At 33.6% G+C, this 25,684-nt stretch overlaps 1 protein-coding gene across 1 annotated transcript in view; it reads left to right on the forward strand.

Moving 5' to 3' along the window:
- Positions 1-25,684, forward strand: part of LOC136035493 (rab GTPase-activating protein 1-like) — a 285,782-nt gene that overhangs the window by 13,942 nt on the left and 246,156 nt on the right. The window contains exons 3-6 of the mRNA XM_065717324.1: positions 4,414-4,597; positions 8,624-8,770; positions 17,853-18,038; positions 20,098-20,254. Of these exons, the coding sequence (XP_065573396.1) occupies positions 4,414-4,597; positions 8,624-8,770; positions 17,853-18,038; positions 20,098-20,254 (674 nt within the window). The remainder of the gene's footprint in view (positions 1-4,413; positions 4,598-8,623; positions 8,771-17,852; positions 18,039-20,097; positions 20,255-25,684) is intronic.

Genomic DNA, 25,684 nt, shown 5'->3' on the forward strand with positions numbered 1-25,684 from the left:
AATTACTTAATAGTAAAACCAAACTTAGACATTTCTTTTTGTTACCTAATTTAATTGTTCTCTTTTTAAGTTTTCGGATAAGCATTGATTGATACTATATAGCCTCTAGTACAAATCAAATGGCAAATTACTTAATAGTAAAACCAAACTTAGACATTTCTTTTTGTTACCTAATTTAATTGTTCTCTTTTTAAGTTTTCGGCTAAGCATTGATTGATATTATATTGCCTCTAGTACAAATCAAATGGCAAATTACTTATCAGTAAAACCAAACTTAGACATTTCTTTTTGTTACCTAATTTAATTGTTCTCTTTTTAAGTTTTCGGATAAGCATTGATTGATATTATATTGCCTCTAGTACAAATTAAATGGCAAATTACTTAATAGTAAAACCAAACTTAGACATTTCTTTTTGTTACCTAATTTAATTGTTCTCTTTTTAAGTTTTCGGATAAGCATTGATTGATACTATATAGCCTCTAGTACAAATCAAATGGCAAATTACTTAATAGTAAAACCAAACTTAGACATTTCTTTTTGTTACCTAATTTAATTGTTCTCTTTTTAAGTTTTCGGCTAAGCATTGATTGATATTATATTGCCTCTAGTACAAATGAAATGGCAAATTACTTAATAGTAAAACCAAACTTAGACATTTCTTTTTGTTTCTCTTTTTAAGTTTTCGGCTAAGCATTGATTGATAATATATTGCCTCTAGTACAAATCAAATGGCAAATTACTTAATAGTAAAACCAAACTTAGACATTTCTTTTTGTTACCTAATTTAATTGTTCTCTTTTTAAGTTTTCGGATAAGCATTGATTGATACTATATAGCCTCTAGTACAAATCAAATGGCAAATTACTTAATAGTAAAACCAAACTTAGACATTTCTTTTTGTTACCTAATTTAATTGTTCTCTTTTTAAGTTTTCGGCTAAGCATTGATTGATATTATATTGCCTCTAGTACAAATGAAATGGCAAATTACTTATCAGTAAAACCAAACTTAGACATTTCTTTTTGTTACCTAATTTAATTGTTCTCTTTTTAAGTTTTCGGCTAAGCATTGATTGATATTATATTGCCTCTAGTACAAATCAAATGGCAAATTACTTAATAGTAAAACCAAACTTAGACATTTCTTTTTGTTACCTAATTTAATTGTTCTCTTTTTAAGTTTTCGGATAAGCATTGATTGATACTATATAGCCTCTAGTACAAATCAAATGGCAAATTACTTAATAGTAAAACCAAACTTAGACATTTCTTTTTGTTACCTAATTTAATTGTTCTCTTTTTAAGTTTTCGGCTAAGCATTGATTGATAATATATTGCCTCTAGTACAAATCAAATGGCAAATTACTTAATAGTAAAACCAAACTTAGACATTTCTTTTTGTTACCTAATTTAATTGTTCTCTTTTTAAGTTTTCGGATAAGCATTGATTGATACTATATAGCCTCTAGTACAAATCAAATGGCAAATTACTTAATAGTAAAACCAAACTTAGACATTTCTTTTTGTTACCTAATTTAATTGTTCTCTTTTTAAGTTTTCGGCTAAGCATTGATTGATAATATATTGCCTCTAGTACAAATCAAATGGCAAATTACTTAATAGTAAAACCAAACTTAGACATTTCTTTTTGTTACCTAATTTAATTGTTCTCTTTTTAAGTTTTCGGCTAAGCATTGATTGATATTATATTGCCTCTAGTACAAATCAAATGGTAAATTACTTAATAGTAAAACCAAACTTAGACATTTCTGTGGTTGCCTAATTTAATTGTTCTCTTTTTAAGTTTTCGGCTAAGCATTGATTGATATTATATTGCCTCTAGTACAAATCAAATGGCAAATTACTTATCAGTAAAACCAAACTTAGACATTTCTTTTTGTTACCTAATTTAATTGTTTTCTTTTTAAGTTTTCGGCTAAGCATTGATTGATATTATATTGCCTCTAGTACAAATCAAATGGCAAATTACTTATCAGTAAAACCAAACTTAGACATTTCTTTTTGTTACCTAATTTAATTGTTCTCTTTTTAAGTTTTCGGCTAAGCATTGATTGATATTATATTGCCTCTAGTACAAATCAAATGGCAAATTACTTAACAGTAAAACCAAACTTAGACATTTCTTTTTGTTACCTAATTTAATTGTTTTCTTTTTAAGTTTTCGGATAAGCATTGATTGATACTATATAGCCTCTAGTACAAATCAAATGGCAAATTACTTAAGAGGAAAACCAAACTTAGACATTTCTTTTTGTTACTTAATTTAATTGTTTTCTTTTTAAGTTTTCGGCTAAGCATTGATTGATACTATATAGCCTCTAGTACAAATTTCTTAACAGGAAAACCAAACTTAGACATTTCTTTTTGTTACCTAATTTAATTGTTCTCTTTTTAAGTTTTCGGCTAAGCATTGATTGATATTATATTGCCTCTAGTACAAATTAAATGGCAAATTACTTAACAGTAAAACCAAACTTAGACATTTCTTTTTGTTACCTAATTTAATTGTTCTCTTTTTAAGTTTTCGGCTAAGATATTGCCTCTAGTACAAATCAAATGGCAAATTACTTAACAGTAAAACCAAACTTAGACATTTCTTTTTGTTACCTAATTTAATTGTTCTCTTTTTAAGTGTGTGGCTTGTTTTTGTAATGATTTTTCAGTGTCTCTATGAGTTCTCGTTTTATATCGTTTTTGTCTTGCTTGATATTCTCACTTAATCGCTCTTTCCATTTTTTAGACTCAAAATACGAATTTTGTTAAGATTAATAAGTCTTTTCTTATCCAAGGCCAAAGAAAAGGTAGGAAATATATATGAAACACATAATCCAAAATATGTTAAGGTTTCATGTGATAGCCCATATAAATGCAAAGTGTTACTGAAATTTTAACTTAGGATAGCCTAAAAGCAGATTTCTTGGATTTTAGTGCATGGTTGTGAAGTATGCTTCCCTTATTAGGAAGTAGATTAGCAACTAATTAACTCCAATTAGAGAATGCTCTTTCTAAAATAATATTATTTTCGAAAACGTGTATGAGTCGATGACTAATATATTATTATTCTGTATTTGTTCTGTAAAAGCTGGAATTAACATAAAGAAGGAAAAGATAAAAAATGAAAAAGATAAGGAAGGGAAACGTATAATAACTAATAAAAAATAATAAATGAAAGATATAACCAGGTGAAAGGATTAAACAAGTTTTTGAAATTGGATTAGAAAACTGTTAAATCACCCCAAGAGGGATAAATCTCACAAGTGATATAGAGCACACGGCTGTAGAATTTAAAGCTGACCTGAAAGGTTAATTGTGTACTCAATGACCTTGAAAGACGCTAGATATAGGTGAAGCGAAAGTCTCTGCTGGTAGCCTTCAAAGCGGGAGGATGAAGGCAAAGAGAATTAAATTACCAGGGGTAAAATTTCCCTAAAGCAGAATAACTTTACTCCAAACTATATTTTTGAATTTTTCACGTACTCCTACAATACATTTTATATTCTAACGACCAGCTGTGAAATAGATGGATTGTTTATTAAGCAGTAATTAAGCAGGTAATTAATTGTAACTGTAATTAATTGGATTGTAATTAAGCAGTCAACTGCTTGATTTTTAGTATTCTGAAGACAGTCAATTAGAGATTTAATGCTGTTACATCAAACACAAGATCGATAAAAGTGGCAGAGGAAAAAAACTAATAAAGAATTTAAATAATATTAGTTAAAAGTAAATGATTGGGTTGGCGTGTATTTGGGTTGAAATGGAGGCACCATTTAGCACCAAAACATGTGTAATATTTTGTTCATCAACAAGCAGAAAAAAAAGCAGGTAAAGAAGACGAAATTGGCTTATAATTTTTAACATCAATATAGATGTATCTTGAAAAGAAAAACGAAAGAATATGTTAAGCAGTTAATAAAAATAACTACGGTAACATGACCCTTTGCAAATTATGCAAGGTAAGAGTTTGAGGCCTGAGTCCCTGCAAGAGTCTCTTTACATTGACTCTTAAACGACAAATGTAATTGAAAACTAATTTTTATTTTGTGTAGAGTCTATTTTGGAATGGATTTTAGTGTTGTGACAAGCGTCATTGGGGAATTAAGATAACTCTCAGCCGTCTGATTGGCAAATTTGGGTGACAATTTAAAATAATTTATTATGACAGCCAGATTCCCGTGCCCATATTTATGGGTGCATATATTTAGGATCATGGGGTTGGGGGTAGTTTTTGATGATTCCAAACACTGTTTTTTGAAAATTTTTGCATTGTTGAAATTTTTAACGTGTTTTTTATATAATTTTTTGACTTGGATCATCAAACTTATTAGAGAGGGAGAACCTACCACGTAAAATACTGGTGATATAGTGCCTTTAGATGCTTTATATTTTCAGGTTGTATGATGCTTCAACGCAAGCAGAACTGGCTAGATATCCTATTTCCAGAATTTTGTACTTTGCAAGAGGAGCATCTGGTTCTCCTGAGAGTTCATGCTTTGCTTTTACTTGTGCCCGTGGAGAATCACACGATGCTGCTTTATTTCAGTCTCATGTCTTTCGCTGTGATGTGCCAGAAGCAGTAAGGCCGATTTTGATATGCGTTTTGTATTATTATTTCGGTTTCTATAATTATATACCTTCAATTTTTAGTTGACTGCAAATCTGTTAATTTCGCAAGGGAAAAAAGTTAGAGATAAGAAAAAGGTAATAGTATTATACTGGGGGGGCCAAAAGTCACTGACCCATTTCAATTTTAAATAACTTTTTTTATTTTAACAGTTATATGCATGAAATTTTAGTATCGTAAAGTCAAGGCGATGGAAATCGATTTTCTATCACGTACGTATACCGTACGTTGTACGTATACCGTAGGTTGTGCGTATACCATATCACGTTATATACCTTACGTTGTACGGTGCTGAATTTCTCCATAATTAATTTCCAGGATCTGAAAAATCAAAACATTAAGAAAATAAAAATATTAAGAAATAAAAAAGATATTGAAAAATAAAGAAGGGTCAGTGACTTTTGACCCACCCTTAAATGGGCAAAGGCAGCATATTTTTGGAGGGGGCGAGATTATAAGTGCTTCCTGAGTTCCTTTGAATATAGGTCTTGAGAAGCTCGTCATTCTATATTTTGCTAAAATTTACTTATTCCGCAATACTATAATAAAATAAAACCACTATCCTGCTTCCGGTTTCCAGAAAAAATAAACACCATAAAAACGATTTGACACAAATAACATTATGGTTATATAATAGTTTCTTTTCCTAAGATTTTAATTCAAAAGCTTATAGTTGGGGGATATTAAATGTCAAAATTGATATATGCATGTATTGAAACAAAAATAAATATTCAGTATCGAAACCTCCCTACGCCCCTGGCGTTATTGTTTCTAAAATTACAGTGGTTAGTATTATATATAATCTGTAAAAAAATCATGAAAATCAAATGCTGCAAATAAACTATCCTAAGTTCAGATATCTGGTTTGAGACGAAACTTGTCAAACTGCGATTCGATCACCTTTCAAATAAAATATTAATTGGACAATTTAATCAATTAATTAGGGTAATCAAATATACCAGCTATAAAGGTTAGAATCAAATTTTTCACTTTAGTTATTAAAAGGTTTCATCCCTATTTTGAACTCTTATACTTTCAATTTTTCTATAAAAAAAATCTGGTGAAAGTATAGGCCAGGGAGGGAGGCTAGCTGATAGTGGAGAGGGACGTTGGAGGGAGGATAGACAATTTTTGCTTTCAGATTAAATGATTTCTCTCCAGATTTTCTATGATCACCTGTTCGATACAATCACCTCCGGGAAAAAACATGTAGAATTACACATTTATCTATATTTGATCGTAAAACTTCTACAGTAGTTTTCTGATATGCTTAATTTCATTATTGAATTTTATTTACGACTCCTAAGATTTCAGGAGATGTTTCTCCCCTTAATTTAAAAATCTGGCAAAATTCTTGGGCATATTTTATTACTTATATGAGGGGGGGGGGGAGGATGGGTCCCCTCATCAATTCCTCGCTCTTCTCGCTACAGTTTTAATTTTGTCCCTAATCGTTAAGAATGACTCCTCAATCACAAAGGCAATGTAATTACAGTAAACAGGTCTTTCAAAAGTACTAAAAAAACTTTGTCGTTAATAGCAAGGTATTGTGAAGGGGGTGATCTCCCTAATATACGTAATAGTTTCTGTTCGTTTTAAGTTTTAGTGTTGCTCCTAACTTTCTTTCGAAAAACTTTTTTTTAGATAATACTGGGTAATTTGGCTCGCCCTCTATTGAAAATTCTCTTCTCCCGTGAAAATTTGAGGATCCGCTCTCAAAGTTGTGAAACATCCCTCTTATTACAGGGAAGTTTCAGCATTTCCCACGTAATCCCTTGAAGAGTTGTATTCATTCCTGTGGGTTTAATCAAACTTTTGGTAGGCATTTAGAATAATATCCTGCAGAAAAGTCATTTATATGTGATCACTCAAAGTTTACCTCCCCCTCCCGTTTACCTAAAAATGACTTGATGGATTTTGATTCACCCATGATTGTACCTTGGGTAAAAAAAAACAAGTATTTTCCGTGAAGTTTCTTGCTGATTTGGCTAAAATAGTTCAAAAGACGTTAAGTTGTGAAGTATAAACTCTGTCAGTCAATCAATAAATAATTGTTCTACCCGAAAAACCCACGTGATGTAATCAGGAGACAATAGACAAAAACATTAAAACACATTCTAATTAAAAAATCTTAAAAAAGGAAATACGCTTTACAAAAAAAAGGTTAAAAAAAGAAAAGGAATACACCTTTGGATCACAATTTACTATAAAAAAGTGTAGAACTGAAAATGGCCTCCGTCGTTTGGCTGGTATTAAAATGACCATTTTCTGAAATAAAAGATTTTCAGAGTCTTCAAGATGTGGTTCAGACATTTGGTGCTAAATTCTCTGCTGCTCAAGTATTGTCGCTAGTAAGAAGGGAGACAAAGTATTTAAAAATAATATAAAGAATACAAATTATTTAAATAACGTTATTATAAAATTAAATTTATCTAGAGTTTGTTCAGTCTGATTTTTTATTTGTTGCGACTTTATTTTGTTCGATTTTATTTTTAATTTTTAACTTTTATTTGTTTATTATTTATTTATTTTACATTTTATTTATTAGTAATTTTTATTTGTTGTGACTTTAATAGCTGCTGAATAAAATAATACTCTAATACTCACCATGGCAATTTCTAATACCAGTATCAAATACCCTGTGATAAGTATTCTAATGATTTTCATATCCGACTGTTTGGTCAACAGGAAGTTAGGTCGTTTTTAATGCAATTCTAAATTTATTACTTTTAGCATGAAATTTCAGAAAAAAAGTTTTTAAGATTTTTTTTCGACCAGTTGATTTCTTGACGAAGATTAATATGTATCAGGACTATCTTTCACCCCCAAGTCAACTCATATTTAGACTTTCCTCAGAGTTTACAAGGAAAGAGAAATGAACTTGAACCGTAAATTTTTTCTGTAATATGCATGCTATATTATTTGCATAATTTAAGAAACCATAAATATTAAAAAAAGGTATTTACCTACCTGGACAAAAAAATAAGTAGAAAAAAAGAAAAATAAAGAAATGTTAACATATCTAAGACATTCATTTCGAAATTGGCAAAAAATAACTCTTGGTTCCAAGGCCCCAAAATTTTACTACTATCTACTATTTACTAATATTTACTATTTACTAGTAAATATTACTAGTCTTCTTTTTACTAGCAAAATTTTACTAATTTACTAGTAAAAAAATTAATAAAAAAAGATTAGATGTAAAAAATTGTATTCAATTGTAAATATTGTGTAATTGAAAAAAAAATTGTATTACACTAGTAAAAAAATTAGATGTAATTAGTAAAAAAAAATACTAGTAAATTATTTACTAATTATCTACTCTAACTTATGAATAACAGTTGCGGTGCAACACGTGCAACTAAGTCTTATAGAAAACAATAATTTGTTTTCTTTTCACATTTGTTGTGTGGCGCGGAACTAGACAACTCCAGAAATAACTTTCGTGTGTAAGAAGGAACGATAAAACGTGCGCAGACTAAATATTACTCTTTAGGGATCTCTGTAACCACAAAGTATACCTATATGACAACCCTGGACAGTTTGCTGTGGACATGAACAGTCTATAGAATAATCAATTTATGGATATGAAGACGCATCTTAATCAAAATTTAAAGCAAGCCTAAATGCTTATATGGTACTTCTTAAAGCAGGAAAGCTTAGTGTGATACCAGATATATGGCTCTTGGTTTTTCAAACAAAAAACAATGTTAAGAAAATATCGTGGAAAACCTCCGAGCGTTAAAATAAATGAATTGAAAATTCATATTAAATTGAAATAAATGGAATTTATCATAAACGGTTGCTTTCTCAAACAATATTGTAATACAATTAGTTTTTTTTGCTCGTATTAATTGAAAAACCCCAACTTCTAGCCGGCTAATGAAAAAAAGAGTTGTTTCTAGTTATTACTTATAGGGATCCAAAATGGATTGACGTATCGAATGATTTAATTGATTAAAAATTATTATTGTATAGATTGGTAAAGTTTTCGCATCCTTTGGTCAAGCTTTCAAAAAACACAAAGGCCAGCTTGCTGAAAATAATATTACCTATATTGCTGGATCGACGCCGTCTGCAGTAGTATTTGAGGTAACCTTGGAAATTCGTGAAGCTGATAGCAAGGTAACTTTTCTTTAAATTTTTATTACCTATATTGCCTATATTGCTGGATCGACGCCGTCTGCAGTAGTATTTACCTATATTGCTGCAATATTACCTATATTGCTGCAGCAATATTATCGCAGCAATATTACCGTCTGCAGCAATATTACCTATATTGCTGGATCGACGCCGTCTGCAGTAGTATTTGAGGTAACCTTGGAAATTCGTGAAGCTGATAGCAAGGTAACTTTTCTTTAAATTTTTATGGATGATATTAACCTGTATATTAGATGATATTTGAAAACACCTTCTGTCAGATATCCTAGTGACAAGGAATCCCCCCTCTTCAGCTGAATTGCGCGAGAGGATGGATATACCCCACTAAGTTTATTGAAGATCCTACTCTCACTTCTTGCAAAAGTGCTGATGACAAGGATTAACCGACCCCGTACTCTTATCTCTCCCATAGATTGGATTGAACTCATGCTTAACATGAGGTGACAGGAATTAAGGGACCTCTCCTTTTATTTTCTTTGAGGTCAAATTGGGTCTTAACTCTGACAGATTAGCAGCACCTCCTTCACGCACAAATCGTTTTTCCAACTCATTCATCCCTTTCTTTGTATTTAACAATTGTTGATTTAATCCTATTCGTCTTCTGATTTTTTTGGTCGTTTGATTTAATCCTTTTTTTGTAAGCACAAGCGCCATTTAGTTATATGACTACGAGGAATTGTGCAAATAAAACCGATTCTATTCTAAAATTAATATCGAGTAGTTGTGGGCATCAATCCATGGCTAATTGTAGAAAAAGCCTTGACACATAGTGCGAGTGATTGAGAGGGGCAAATCTGGCTTAAGCCCTTGTTAGGATTGTATAAAAATAGATTTCAAGTCATTTTTTGATAGGTAAGTCATATAAAATTGTTGATAGATAGATTGTATAAAAGTGATGTCAGTTCATTTGTTGATAGATAAAAAATTGTCTATTATTTTCAACCAAATTTTATTGAAATATAATATTCCATTTTGGGGAATCTCATTAAAATTATATTAATAACGACTATAGATATTATATCAATTATCATTGAAATTATATTAATAAATAAAATTATATTAAAACGCTTCAGACTCATCTTCTTTTTATCCCCTCGTAGATAGGATCAGGTCCGGACTCTGGAAAGGCACACCTAGGGTATTTATTCTTAAATCCTGCCCGTTTTGATTGAGATTTGGCAAGCTTTTGTGGAAGATACAACATTGGTACAAATCTAGGGGCTCTCTTCTCTAAAGAGGTGAAATGGGGTATCGACCAAAGAAGGGCATAACGATTACGCTAGCTCTTGCTTTTTTCAATTTGGTTTATTCTTCCACCTCACACAGCACTCGTACGGGATTCTGATTATTGGATATTTTTCTGGGCTTGGTTTGTTTTGATGGGCATTTTCGGGCTGAAAAACCTCTTCCTAGCTAATTTATCTACTATGGTCTGCCTCCCCGTAGTAGCATAATATTTGTAGGCATGAATATTTAATGAGTCGGAGGTAATAGGCTTGGGACTGTCTGTGCAGGATTTCGACTCTTGTTGTTAGAAGAGCATCGCCAAATGCTGAAAACCATGTTGTGACCAAGATGGGCCCAGGATTGCGCAAAGCCTCCAACTTACTGGAGGTCCCAGGGACTTCTTGCTGTCCGGTTCTAAGCCGGCTTAAGCGCTTCGGTGTAGACTTGAGAAGATATGTCGGTCCCCATCCTGCACTGGTATCCGGGATCACTGCTTTTCTTGAGGCCAAAATAATTTCAAAGATTTAAAGAACATGAAAATTGGAACTTGGAATGTTACGACGTTAAAAAATGACTATTGCATCGACATTTTGACTGACGAATTCAGACGGTTTGAACTGGATTTATTAGGAGTTTCAGAAACTCATATCCCAGGGGTAGGAAGCATGAAATTAGGTGACATAGAATTTGTTTATTCAGGCAGGAAGGATGGGGTACATAGACAGGGAGTAGGGCTCATGATGAATAAGGAAGCTGCTAAGTCTTGTTTAGGCTGGGAAGGTATTAATAATAGAATACTAATTGCTCATTTTATGACTAAAAAGTTTAGGGTATCAGTTATAGTAGTATATGCCCCCATTGAACCAACTGTTGGAGATACTAGTGACTCAGATGAATTTTACTTACAGTTATAGGAGCAAATAGACAGGGTACCAGGTAGAAAAATGGTGTTTTTGCTAAGAGATTTTAATGCCCAGGTTGGTAGAAATAGGGATAGATGGTATCCTAGCCTAGGTAAATTTGGTGTAGGAAAAGAAAACAGTAATGGCTATAGGCTTTTGCAATTTTGTAGGTATAACAACCTAGTTATAACCAATACGGTGCTTGGTCACAAAATGGCCCATAAGTTGACATAGTATTCACGTGATGGTAAGACAGAAAACCTTATTGATTATGTTATTGTAAACAGGAGACTAGTAGGATCAATACAAGATACTAGGGTGTATAGGAGTGCCGTTATTGATGTTAAAAGTAAAGATCACCATCTAGTAGTAGCTAAGGTTAATTTAAAGCTGAAATTTCGGAAGGGTAACTCCCTCCCGGAAAGTTGTGATGCTGGTAGACTTCAGGATGAAAATTTGAGAAAAAAAATTCCAGGAACAGTTGAGTACTAAACTTGAGAGTTTAAAATTTGACAATGTGGAAGATGGATGGAATAATTTCAGAAAAACAATTTGTGAAGTTGCTGATGGTGTCCTAGGGAAGGGTGCTAAGACTGCAACTAGGAATATTAGTGAAAAAGCTTTAGGTTTAATAGAGAGTAGAAGGGGTTTGTATAAGAATTATCTGAGTGGTAGGTCGTATGAAAACAAAAGGAATGTAAAGAAAGTGGAGAAAGCATTAAAATATGAACTAAGGAGATGTGAAGTGGAGGCGATGGATAAAATTGCTGAGGATCTGGAAGATGCGGCTAGACGGTATAATAGCAAAATATTATGCTGGCATGTTAATAAATTGAAAGGGAGTAGCCAATCCGGTCTAGTCCCAGTTAAAGATAGAAATGGGGCCACAATTAGTGATAAGGAAAAAGTTAAAGAAAGATGGGTGGAACATTTTGAGAATGTGCTAAACCGAGATACAGTTGCAGGAAAAGATATAGATGAAAAATGAAAAAGTTTGTGATACCTTGGATGTGAAGGAAGATTTGTTTAGTGAGGAAGAATTAGCGACAGTACTAAAAGGATTAAAAAATAATAAGGTCCCAGGTGCTGATAGTGTGATAAATGAGTTTCTTAAATATGGTGGCTCTGAGGTTAGAAATAAGCTGCTGAAGATTATGAATATCATTTCTGAAAAAGGGGAAGTACCTAATGATTTTAATTCAACCACTGTATAAGAAAGGTGACAAGAGTGAGTGTCGTAATTATCGAGGCATTAGTCTGGTCTCTGTAGGCAGCAAATTACTTAGTAATATGATACTTTTTAGACTGAGAGATGCTGTAGACAAAGTTTTAAGGGAAGAACAGTGTCTCGTTTCAGAAAAGGTAGAGGATGTGTCGACTAAATTTTCACTCTTAGGTTAATAATTGCGAAGTGCCTTCGTTGTCGAACACCTTTGGTCCTTAGTTTTATCGATTATGAGCAAGCTTTCGATTCTGTTGATAGAACAGCGTTAACAAAGGTCTTACCGTTATATGGTATACCAGAAAAATACATTAAAGTGATTTGTGCTATGTACGAGAATAATACTGCTGCGGTTAAGGTAGGAAATGAGGTTAGCAACTGGTTTTGTATTAAATCAGGAGTTAAGCAGGGTTGTGTTCTATCCCCCTTTATATGGATCATTTTGATGGACTTCGTCTTAAAGAGCATAGGAAAGGCAATTGGAGACCATGGAATCAAATGGGGAGGAAGAACACTCCTGGACTTAGATTATGCTGATGATTTTAGCATATTAGCTGAAAGTGTGAGCAAAATGAATGCATTTTTAGAGGTTTTACGAGTTCAGGGTGCTAAAATAGGCTTGAAAATTAATGTTAAGAAGACTAAGTCACTAAGGCTAGGAATAAGTGAAGATAAACAGGTGACATTAGGTAACGAAAAGATTAATCAGGTTGGGAGCTTCAGTTACCTTGGTAGTATTATTAGTAAAGATGGTGGGAGCAGTGAAGATGTTAAAAGTAGAATAGCTAAGGCTCAGGGTGTTTTTTTCACAGTTAAATAAAGTTTGGAAGAATAGAAAGATAAGTCTACAAACCAAGATTAGAATATTGGAAGCTACAGTGATGACAGTGGTCAAACATGGCCATGAAGCATGGGCACTCCGAAAAGCAGATGAAAATTTACTAGATGTTTTCCAGAGAAATTGCCTACAGATTGTTCTGGGTACCCGGCCGACTGATCGTATTTCAAACAGTAGGTTTTACGAAAAGTGTGGTTCAATCCCGCTTTCTGGGGCTAAAATGAAAGAAAGGTTGAGATGGCTAGGCCACTTTTACGGATGAAGGATGACAGATTACCGAAGATTGTCCTTTTTGGCCAACCGTCTGGGGCTACACGGAAAGCAGGTCGTCCTTGTCTGGGTTGGGAGGATGTCATAAATAAAGATTTAAAGGAAATGGGAACTTCCTGGGAGGGTGTAAAGAGGGAGGCTTTAAATAGATTAGGTTGGAGGAGGAGCGTGCGTAGCTGTGTTGGCCTCAGGCGGCTTGGTGCTGCAGTGAGTTATTAGTAGTAGTAGTAGTAGTAGTATAAGATGGATGCTGTTAGTGGCAAGAATTTCTGGACCTCATCTGGTAGCAGAGGCGGGGCTAGGTATTGACTGCCAAAACGTGTAACAAGGCCTTTTACTCTCTATTTTCGTTAAGTTGGGCCTACAACCTATTACGTAGATATTTTCATGAAAAAAAGGAAAATATCAGAATTTTGGGTTTTGAGCCTACTTTTCCAGAAATATTTTCTTAAAAAATAGAATATTTACATAATTTTGAACTCAGGTACCGAAAAGATGAATTTACCTTGCATGAAGGTTCAGTATCAGATAATACCTGACTATTGGATTTTCCGTATTTGGTTGTTCAGTAGATTAGAAAAATTGATTTAGGTTTTTCCAAAAAATTGGAATTTTTGAAAGCCTCATGAGAATTTTTTCTTCTGTTTTCACCTTTCCTGGATCGCTAAAATAGTTTCAAACTATTATCTCGTAGTTTTCAACCACGGACCATCTTTCCGTGGATAAAAAAAAAAAAATATCGAAAATTTTTTTTTTTTGGTAGAAGTGGGTAAACCAAGAAATTTCTGGAAACGTTTGAAGATGTTCTTGGAAGAATTTGTACCGAAAAATATGAAGTTGTATTGATGGGTGACTTTAACATTGACCTTGCGAGAACGACATCTAGACTGGCTTCTGACCTCTTGTCTTTACTCATTTCGTATGACTGGCTCCTTGTATAAACATACCGATAAGAATTTCAACACTAACATTAATTGAAAACATGTTTTCAGCATTGCCTTCCATTAAGAATGAAGTACTGCTTTCTAATACTTCCAACCATTCGCCAGTTGAAGCCTTGTTTCAAACTCTTCGAAGTCTACAAAGATCAGTCCCCCAGTATAAACTGAGATTCTGTTGTTCACCATTAGAGCTTGATAGACCGAAAAAAGATTTGAGTAGATCTTCATGGGGATTTTCATTGCCAGAAAATATTAGTTTGGGCAATTAGAACGATATATTTGGCCAGTTTTATGACACTGTTGAGGAAAAATCCACGTCTTAAGGAATCCTCGATAAAAAAAAAAATCAACGCCCATAGCTCTCTGGTTAACATCTGAAATCCTCAAGTCGGTATAAAGGAAGCAGAACTTTTGGAAAGACTACGCATGTGTGATAGGTCTGTTTAAAACAGGTAATCATGAGTACCCTGGGAACTACAGGCCGGTCTCTCTTCTATCAGTTTTTTCTAAGATATTTGAAAACATATTTTCTAAAGCATAACTGATGACTATGTCATTGAAAGTATAACATAAATTGACAACGAATTTTATTTAGTGGAAGCTATTCTGAGCCTAAGCTGAAAAAAAAGCTGGTATTATGAAACGTTAATTAGATAAACAAAATGTTGTATTACTGTCAAAAAAAAATTGGTTCATTCTGACGGAGCCGCACGATGGACGCGGTTAAAGGAAAGGACCACTTATCTCTCCAACTTATAACATACATAAGAAATACAGACAGCAAAATCCTCAGAAGAAAACCCAAAGGTTGCATCTAATGGGGGAAAGAATAACAAAAAAAGTGACAAAATACAAAATGTACATTTTTGGAGAATATAAAGAGGAGAGGATTTATACCAAATGAAATGAAATAGAAAAAATAAATTTCATTGCCAATTTTAACCCAGTCTAATTGTGACACGTATAATTTTATATAGACATGTAGAAAGTGACTCAAATAACTTTTCAGTATCAAACAGTTCGTGGTAACGAACTGTAGTAAGGAGCGACCCGGCTCAGTAGTAACCAAAACTCTAAAAAATTGAATTTTGATATCAATAGCTACATCAAAAGAATCGCATTTTAATGCTGATTTTAAATATATAATTTTCATCAAGTTTAGTCTTACCCATCAAAAGTTACGAGCCTGAGAAAATTTGCCTTATTTAGGAAAATAGGGGGAAATACCCCCTAAAAGTCGTAGGATCTTAACGAAAATGACACCATCAGATTCAGCGTATCAGAGAACCCTACTGTAGAAGTTTCAAGCTCCTATCTACAAAAATGTGGAATTTTATATTTTTTGCCAGAAGACAAATCACGGGTGCGTGTTTATTTGTTTGTTTGTTTTTTTTTTGTTTTTTTCTTTTCCCCAGGGGTCATCGTATCGACCAAGTGGTCCTAGAATGTCGCAAGAGGGCTCATTCTAACGGAAATGAAAAGTTCTAGTGCCCTTTTTAAGTGACCAAAAAAATTGGAGGCCATCTAAGCCCCCTTCCACGCTCATTTTTTTCCCAAAGTCAACGGATCAAAATTTTGAGATAGCCATTTCGTTCAGCATAGTCGAAAACCATAATAACTTTGTCTTTGGGGATGACTTACTCCCCCACTATCCCTGGGGGAGGGGCTGCAAGTTACAAACTTTGACCAGTGTTTACATATAGTAATGGTTATTGGGAAGTGTACAGACGTTTTCCGGGGGATTTTATTTTGTTTGGGGGTGGGGCTGAGGAGAGGGGGCTATGTTGGAGGATCTTTCCTTGGAGGAATCTGTCACGGGGGAAGAAAAATTCAATGACAAGGGCGCAGGATTCTCTAGCATTACTATAAGAAAACAATGAAAAATAAACATGAAAACGTTTTTTCAAATGAAAGGAAGAAGTAGCATTGAAACTTAAAACGAACAGAGATTATTACGCATATGAGGGGTTCTAAAAATACTTTAGCATAAAGAGCGAGGTATTTAGGAGGACATAAATACCTTGCTCTTTATGCTAAAGTATTTCTAGTAATTTCAACTATTTATTCTACGGCATTTCTGATTCAGGGGTCATTCTTAAAGAATTGGGACAAAACTTAGGATTTAGTGTAAAGAGCGAGGTATTAACGAGGGTACAAACCCCCTCGTATACATAATAAAAATATAAGGTTATGAAAGTTTGTTACGTAAGTTAATTCTTAAGTTACGTATATTTTTTACTAATAAAAACGTTCGTTAAAATTAAAAGTTCTAGTTGCCTTTTTAAGTAACCGAAAAATTGGAGGGCAACTAGGCCTCCTTCTCCACCCCTTATTTCTCAATATCGTCTGATCAAAACTAAGAGAAAGCCATATAGCCAAAAAAAAAAAAATTAATATACAAATTTCATTTTAATAATTTATGTGGGGAGAGCCAAAACCAAACATGCATTAATTCAAAAACGTTCAAGAATTAAATAAATAAAAAACTAATTTTTTTAGCTGAAAGTAAGGAGCGACATTAAAACTTAAAACGAACAGAAATTAATCCGTATATGAAATGAGTTGTTCCTTCAGCAATCCCTCGCTCTTTACGCTAAAGTTTGACTCTTTGCCACAATTCTACTTTTTAAAACAATTAAAAGCTTTAGCGTAAAGAGCGAGGGATTGCGGAGGGGACAACTCAATTCATATACGGATTAATTTCTGTTCGTTTTAAGCTTTAATGTCGCTCCTTACTTTCAGCTAAAAAAATAGTTTTTTTTTTTATTTAATTTGTACTTAAATCATGTCTTAGTACGGTCTGAAAATTATTTTCGATGTCCAATCAGAGTCCACCATTTTTGTTGTCTCAAAGTTAAAAGCACTTAAAAGTATCTGATTTTTCTCACTTAAAAAGTGTTTCATTGAGACCGATAATTGCCGGGCACGAATTCCTACATAACAATTTGCGAAGGCCTGGGAGAGCTGAAATTTCCTCTTTATACAAAATACAACTTTTAGCTAGGCTTATTAGGCTTTAAACTAGAATAAACCGTAGCTTTCTTCCATAATTTGCGAAAATTATGGTCATCCCAGATTGGGTACTGAATATTCAAAAGAGCATTGAAAGGAGGGGGAGTTTCAGTAATCTAATAAACATAGATTTCTTCTTATTTAAATTTTGACTTTAGAAATTCATTCTCCAATGAATGATTTCTAGAAGTTCAGACATTGAAGGTTTTTAGAAGTGAATGTTTAAACCTGGGTTGAAGGAGTGAATATATAAAGCAGGGCGGGCTTACAGTATAATATCATTAATTTTACAAAGAACCTCAATGATGATCCTAGCTGTTTATTCATAAATTTCAAATGGCTTATTTTCATAGCTTATTTTCGTAGTCGCGTAAAACCCATATCCCTTTTGAAATACCTGAATTTTTGAAGATTTTTTCTAATTGACCTGTTTGTGCACTATCTTTAAAATTAAATTATTTTCATTTAAAGGACTGTCCCCCCCCCCCTGCATCAAAATTCTGTATGCGTGTCTGATTCGAGTTAAGTAAACAATCCAAACCGCTCAGAGGTTGATTTGGCTTAGTAATACCCTCTTATGGGAGTTGACTGCTAAAGCTGAATTTCTTATGATCTTTATACTATTTTTTTTAAGGGGAACTACAATTCCGTCCCCAAGGACAAGAATTTCTTCAAAGTAAGAAGCAATGTCGAGAAACAGGTTGTGATAACTGTCCTGCAAATCAGCGATGGCATTGTCCTTGATATTGAAAGATGCTTTGGAATATTAATTAGTGCTGGTAAGGCGGTCAAAAAGAGTGATGTCCATCTTTTGGGAATGGTAAGTCTTCCTTAAAGTTATTGGAACAGCCTAAAATGAGTTAAACCCGCGGTTATAAAACTGAGATATGTGTTACCCTAGGAGTCTTGAGAGCGATTAGAGTAGGACCGGCAAAATGATCTTTTATATTTTTATTTCAATTTGTTTATTGTTATTTCAATTGTTACAATTGTTGATTCAAATTGTTATTTCTGTACTATGTTTTTGCCATTATAGCAGGTAACAATTTTGTTGGAATAAATTTTTTATACATATCTTTGGAGACGAAATTCTTTTTTTTTTCAATTTATTTTGGGTACTTGTATGATAAACCCCCATACCTCTTAAGTTGTTTTTTTCGCTAGTCTCTTTCAGCTTAGCATGAGACAAGACAAAGAAAAGTGAAAAAATAGACGGAAAATTTACTATTTGGGCTATATATTTGCACATTAGTGGGGTGGGGGGGGGGGTAAAGTATTTGAATAGTGAGAAGTTAGAAAAAAGTCTTATTACATAATAAGCAGAATAATTGTACCTAACGTAATAGGCATGCATACCCGCTATGCTTTACCACCCCCCTAATTTGAAGATATATAGCACAAATTTATTTCTAAAGTATTGCATTCTTATCTGAATTTGGTATATTTCATTAGGATTTAGCGTCAGAGAAACATATTAGAAGTATATAAAAGACGTATTAGATATCATGCAAATACCTCATTTTGTTCAAAAATATTATTTTTTGAACAAACTAAGTTTCAGAAATTTTAACTTCCATTTCAGTACATGACCATTTTTGGAGAAAATCGGATTTTTCCCCAGCGAATTTGGCCGGGTATCGACCCTGTTCAGTCAGTTTACCCCATTTACTGCTTAGTCCTTTTTTTTAGCCAACCCTTTTTTATTATATTTAACACCTTTTCATCTCAGAATTGATAAGAATAGATTTGCCCAAAATATTATTAAAATCCAGTTTAAGGTCTTCTGCTATTTGGCATAAGATCGGCACCTAATTTCTTTGTAAGGGGCTAACAAAATTGAAGCTGATCAAAATTTTTGTACATTTATGCCTAAGGAGATAACTTAATTATTTTCGGTGGGTTTGTCATCATCTACCATTAGCTTAATTCCTAATAATGTTTAACTGTACTAACAGGATAAAAGAAACCTGGTTGGTTAGATCCATTTAATAGAGGGAGGAAAAATGTATTTTTATGTGAGGAGATGTTCTTAAATAATAAGGAAAATCATGTGTTTTTAAGGTCAAATTTTTCGGCCTTCGGACTAATCCATAATGATATTCTGTAACCTATTATGCTTGAGTGCCTTAAGAAAATTGTCTGGAGGAAGTAAAGATTTTAGAAATATGTCTTTTGTCTCAGATCCTTTATTTCCGAAGGAGAGACTTCTGTACTGTGGTGTACTTTGTTGGAAAATACTTCTTTTAAAATACAGGCTTATAAAGTTGGTACTTCTGTTTCCAGATGGCTCCCAAAGCGCCCATTGAGGGGTGGTTTTCTTTGTAAGCATTAAAAGAACATTAGAACATTTTGCTTTTGATTTTAGAGATCCTGATCTTATGTAATGCTTTAGTTGGAAAACTATGACCCAAAAGTGGGGTGACGGGCTAAAAAGCTTGGGGACAAATAATTTATAATCTTTGAAAAGGTTAGCTATATATTAATTTTTGTAGCCTTCGTTAGGGTTGCAATACCACCTCTTCTATGGGTACTCATGCCCCCATGAGTATGCAAGTGACGATTGAACTAGGGTTGAACTCTGTGAGGTGTAAGGTGAACTCCTAATCACTGCTTATGAGAATTGGCGTGTTTAAATGAACAATTGATCGTTGATTTCTTCAGTAAGAAAATGAATTTATTGAGGGGGGGGTAAAAGCGTATAGGTTAGGGACATTATAAGGAATTAAAGGCACAAATATTTGACCCGCCTCCACTCTTCCCTACTAGCGTGTCAGGATATAAGGACGATAAGTCGAGTTTAACGAGCAGAAAAAAATTATTTTTTCTTTGTGTTGTTTGTATTTTAAAGAAACGTTATTAATGACTATTTTTGTGGACAGGTGTCTATGGGGACAGTGAATAACGATGGAAAGGCTATTTATACGATCACTGGATCCTGGGATCCTGGAGACCCGGCTTTCAGCCAGTTAAACAAGGAGACGCCTAAAGATTCTGATAGGATTTATATGACAGTTGCTGTTGACCTTGTAATTAGTGGTAAGTAGTAAATATAGTAATGGTAAGTAGTAAGTAGTAATGGTAAGTATGGTAAGTAGGAAGTCTATATTCTTCCTGAATTCTTTTTTAATGAAACAAAATAATTTTGAAGATAGAATGAATAGAAGTTCTTCACGAATAAAGTAGATAAATTACCAAACAATTGGCAAAGATCAAAAATCTAAAGATCCTCCGGAGCCATTGTTGGTAAATATAGGGCCGAACCGGTGTTTCAATTACTGGGTCCTTTTCACAAGGACCAGTAGCAAGCTTGTCGCCCAGATAAAACGAATAGAATTTCTTCACGAATAAAATAGATAAATTAAGGTATTAAAAAGGGAGCAAAACCCCTCATATGCGTAATAATTTCCGTTTTTTTAAAGTTTTAATATTGATCCTTACTTTCAGTAAAAAAAAATGTGTTCTTTTATTTAATCTGAACTTCAATATCTAGGTTATTAATTTCAAGAAATAATTCATCCAACTCTTGAATTAATAATTTAAATACTTCACCGAGGCTTGTGAGAACTGAAATTTTCTCTCTATACAAAATAAAGCTTATAGCTAGGCTTATTAGGCTTTAAATTAGGATAAACTAGACCTACGTTGCCTGGGCAACGTGAAGTGTTGCGGCAACCTTTGTCCGGCTTCGCCGATAAAAGTGTTGCGAGAGCAACACTTTGGTTTTGTTTCTTCGCTATCGGTTAAATTCTGAAGTTGTCAAAAGTATCAAAGCATTCAAAACGGCATATTCAAAGCAGAACACAATCAGTAATCACATGATCAAGTTCTTCAGCGTTGAAAAAACAACAGCAAAAGAATATCGGAAGAAGGGACTAAATTGAGTTTGCAGCCAGTTGAACTTTATCCTTTTCAATCGTAGACATCGTGACCGATGGAAACTTGGAACATTATCTTATATAATCTAGTTGGTATTATAAAGCTATTCGTGACTTTTCAGGATCAAATACCATAGATGTGCACCAATTTGCACAAATTTTTAGCCTCTGATGAACCTCCTCTAGCAACCGATTCTTACTTACAAGTCCCTCTCCCGTGATATACATCCAAGTTCACCGGAAACAAATAATGGGTACACCAACTAGCAAAAGTTGCAAACCCCTTGTCGCTGAAGTCATTGTAGCCTAACAGCCGATTATTACTTACAACTCCCCTACATGTCTTACAATCGGGAACCAAGTTGTTCTTACCATCAATTACACCAGAAACAGATAATAGGTACACCAATCAGCAAAAGTTGCAAACCCCTCATTGCCAAAGATGATTATAAGCTAATAATCGACTGTTGCTTGGAAGTCCCCTACATATCTCACAATTGGTATCGGCCTATTTTTGGTTCAAGTGTGTACCTTACCACTGAAGTTGTCAACCCCTTGAAACTTTCAAACTGGTGTATGTCATGAAGGAATTTTTGTAACAAAAAATGGATGACATATACTTTGATCAGCTCATCAAGGTCTATCGATTGTCATTGAAAAAAAAATTCTATCTGTCTTAGTTCAAAAGTTGACTTTTTTTGCCGGAGGCCAACTTTCTAACACCACCACTTAGAAAGGAGCAAAGGATAAGCTCTAATTTCTTTAGCAATGAGAGAACTTTTAAAGTTTAAGAGGTATATCTGATACCATTTCTCTATTGCAATCCCAAGTAGAAAGAAAAAGAATGGTAAAGTCAGCTGAAATCACGAACAGAAATGGCTAGAAACAATAGATGGCAGCACTTTCGGACCCGTGGGAAAATCGCACTTTTTTGTTTCTGTAAATTTTTCTATTTATCACTCAAAGAAGATATATCGGCTGTGGGGCCGGGGAACTACCGCATATATTTAACACTTATAGATTTTAGTCCATCTTCAATTTGAAACTGGTGCCTGCCTGCTTGCCTGCTTGCCTGCTTGCCTGCTTGCCTGCTAGAACGGAGCTTTCCACTCGAAAGCAGAAACATGGTTTGATGAAACGAAAGCTTGGCTGCACAACTTCAGATACTCCTCTCTGACATAGGCTATATAACTCCACTTCACTTCGCACACCATAGGCTCTGGCTCGAGGACAAGCAAAAACCATCCTTTTTGGCCCCAGGCAAGAGTTCTACGGAGCTTTCCAAAATGTAATGTCATATTCATCAATCCGGCCTGAGGTCCACACTTTCCGTAAAAACCGCACAGGTTAGACCCTTACCAGTTTCCAGGAATAAGCTGAGATCGGCGGCATAGGAAAAAAAAAAAAAAACCAAAAAAAAACCGGGACAAAACCAAAGTGTTGCTCTCGCAACACAACTATAGCTTTCTTCCATAGTTTACGAAAACTATGATCATGAAAGGAGGGGGAGTTTCAGTAATCTAATAAACATAGATTTCTTCTTATTTAAGTTTTGATTTTAGATTCATCCAATGAATGATTTCTAGAAGTTCATATATGGAAGGGTTCTAGAAGTGAATATTCAAACCTGGGTTGAAGGAAAGAATGCATAAAGTTGGGTGGACTGACAGTATAATATCATTAATTTTACAAATAACCTCAATGATGATCCTAGCTTTTATTCATAAATTTCAAATGGCTCACTTTCAATCATTAAGTCGTATTTCTGATCAGACTGGGGCTGTATTAAAGAAGTTTATTTATAAAACAAATTTTCTTTTTTAAGAAATTAGAAAATTTATCTGGAAGCTTGAAATCTGCCATAACTGACCCCCCAGTCTCCTACAGATGAGTCATGCATGGTCTGAAGTCTGTTTGTGCGGAAGGAAGTTTTGATAGGACTTTATAACTTTTTTTTTGTCTTTGACTGCCTCTATCTATTCTTCTTTCTTTTTTCTAAGTTTTTTCTTTTTTCCGTTTCTTTTTTCTATTTTATTTCTTTTTTCTTTTCTTTCTGTTTTTTAAATGTCTTGTCAAAAACAACAGAATTATTCGATTACTGGGATAGAGAAATTAGCTGCCTTTCTTAGCAAAGTGGTTAGGGCCAGGCAAGGCCGTATCCAGGGGAGAGTTAGGGAGTTTGGACCCCCTCCCCCCGAAATATTTGTCTAACTCGTAAAAACGTAACAAAAATGGATATAAACAAATTTTTATCCGTTTTTTTAGTTTTTCTGTGAAAGCCCCCTCCTCCCGAAAAAATCATTATGTAAAGCATCCCCCCCCCAAAAAAAAATCGTTGATACGGTTCTGGGGCCAGTGTTGCCACCCAGTGAAAAAACTAGATTCTAGTGATTTTTTGATCAATTTAGTGATTTTCTTTAATAATCTAGTGCTGATTTAGTGATTTTTTTTTCTTTAGGCAACACAAAAAATCACTTGAAACAGTGATAAATCACTAGAGGTGGTAACCCCGGCTAGGGCACTGATTTTATCATCAGTGGTGCATATATCATGGATAAAACTGTAGCTTGTCTCATTTGGGATATATTGAAACTGTGGCCAATACCTTTTACAACTGAGTTACTTTCCTTTAAATAAGCAGGAGAAAAACAGACAAATGATATTGCAGAAAGTTGTAGGATCTGTTAAAGGTTAACTGTTGAAACTTGGGTATTTTATATATATATATATATATATATATATATATATATATATATATATATATATATATATATATATATATATATATATATATATATATATACTAGCTGTTGGGGTGGTGCGTGTTGGGGTGGCGCTTCGCGCCACCCCAACACCTAGTTGGTGGGGGCGCTTCGCCCCCCCCCCCCAAGCCCCCCCGCGCGCGTAAGTCGTTACGCGCCATATTAGTTACGCGCCATTGTAGTTGTGTCCCTATGTCCCACCTGTGAATATAGATCGATATATATATATATATATATATATATATATATATATATATATATATATATATGTTTTTAACTACGTAAAACTTGCGAATATACAACATTCTTTGCTGTCCCATTGTCTGTGCATATAAATAGATTGTCAGGTTTACCGACTCTTGAACATGCAACATATAATGGTCCATGGGAAAACAATCCGTATTCAGATCTATACCTCATGATTCTAATGATTGCCCTTGAGCTTTGTTGATGGTGATTGCTAATCGACCATTCCCTGTCCCGGTGTCCCGGTCGTCATTTATATCCCCCTGTGCCCCCCGGCGTCCCCGTTGTAGTTGTGTCCCTGTGTCCCGGTCGTCATTTATATTCCCTGTGTCCCGGTCGTCATTTGTATCCCGGTGTCCCGGTCTGTATATACATTCGTTTTTTAGTTTTGTTTTTCTCCTTTATTTTTTTCCTTTTTTTTTCTTTTTTAGTTTATTTAGATTTTTAGATTTTTTAGTTTTTTTTATTAGTTTTTAGTTTTTTTTTCTTTTTAGTTTTTTTGTAGTTTTTACCTTCTTTTTAGTTTTGTTAGTTTTTTTTTTACTTATGTCCTGGTCGTCATTTATACTCCCTGTGTCCCGGTGCTTTGTTGATTGCTAATCGAACATTCCTTTTGTCCTGGTCGCTTTCTCTTTGAGTGTCGTCATTTATTTTTTTCTTTTTTAGTTCTTTTAGTTTTTACCTTTTTTAGTTTTTTTTTGTTTTTTAGATGAAAATTTTTTTTAGTTTTTTCCTTTTTTTCTTTTTAGTTTTTTATTGGTTTTTACCTTTATTTTAGCTTATTTTTCAGTTTTTTCCTTTTTTTCAGTTTTTTTTTTTAGTTTTTAGTTTTTTTAGTTTTTTACCTTTTTTTAGTTTTTTTAGTTTTTTTAGTTTTTTAGCTTTTTTATTTTTTTTATTAGTTTTTAGTTTTTTTTGTAGTTTTTGCCTTTTTTTAGTTTTTTCAGTTTTTTTTTTAGTTTTTAGTTTTTTACCTTTTTTAGCCTAACCAGGATTTGAACCTGGGACCTTCATTCTCCGTTCTGACACCCTCTCTCACCGAGTGACTACTCAAGCATGTTCATTTTGGTGTTTTAAATGGTTTTTTTATTAACCAAATTAATGTGTTTTACAATATACTAAGCATCGTCATAACAAAAATGACGACAACTCATTTCATGACGTCAGCCGACACAGAAACATGACGTCACCTGATCCACAGATCCACAGACAGACAACTTATTTTTATATATATAGAAGATATATATATATATATATATATATATATATATATATATATATATATATATATATATATATATATATATATATCTTCTGATTTCCCATCCAATGAGCCCCCTCCGAAGTTTATATGACCACCTTTTCCATTAAACCCTTATAAACCCTTGGGGCATAGCTTACCACACTTGTGCTGAGGCCTAGTGTGGGGTCTCATCCCCAAAGATACTTTTTTCAGACATTTGAACTACGCTAAAAAAAACAGCTATCGCAAAATACTGAATGAATGTGCTTGGAGAAATGATAAGCGGGGGAGGTTGTTGTCCTAAAATCACTTTGACTATTAAAAAGGGCACTAAACTTTT

The sequence above is a fragment of the Artemia franciscana genome, chromosome 14 (genome assembly GCF_032884065.1).
Source record: "Artemia franciscana chromosome 14, ASM3288406v1, whole genome shotgun sequence".
In the NCBI taxonomy this organism is placed as follows: Eukaryota; Metazoa; Arthropoda; class Branchiopoda; order Anostraca; family Artemiidae; genus Artemia; species Artemia franciscana.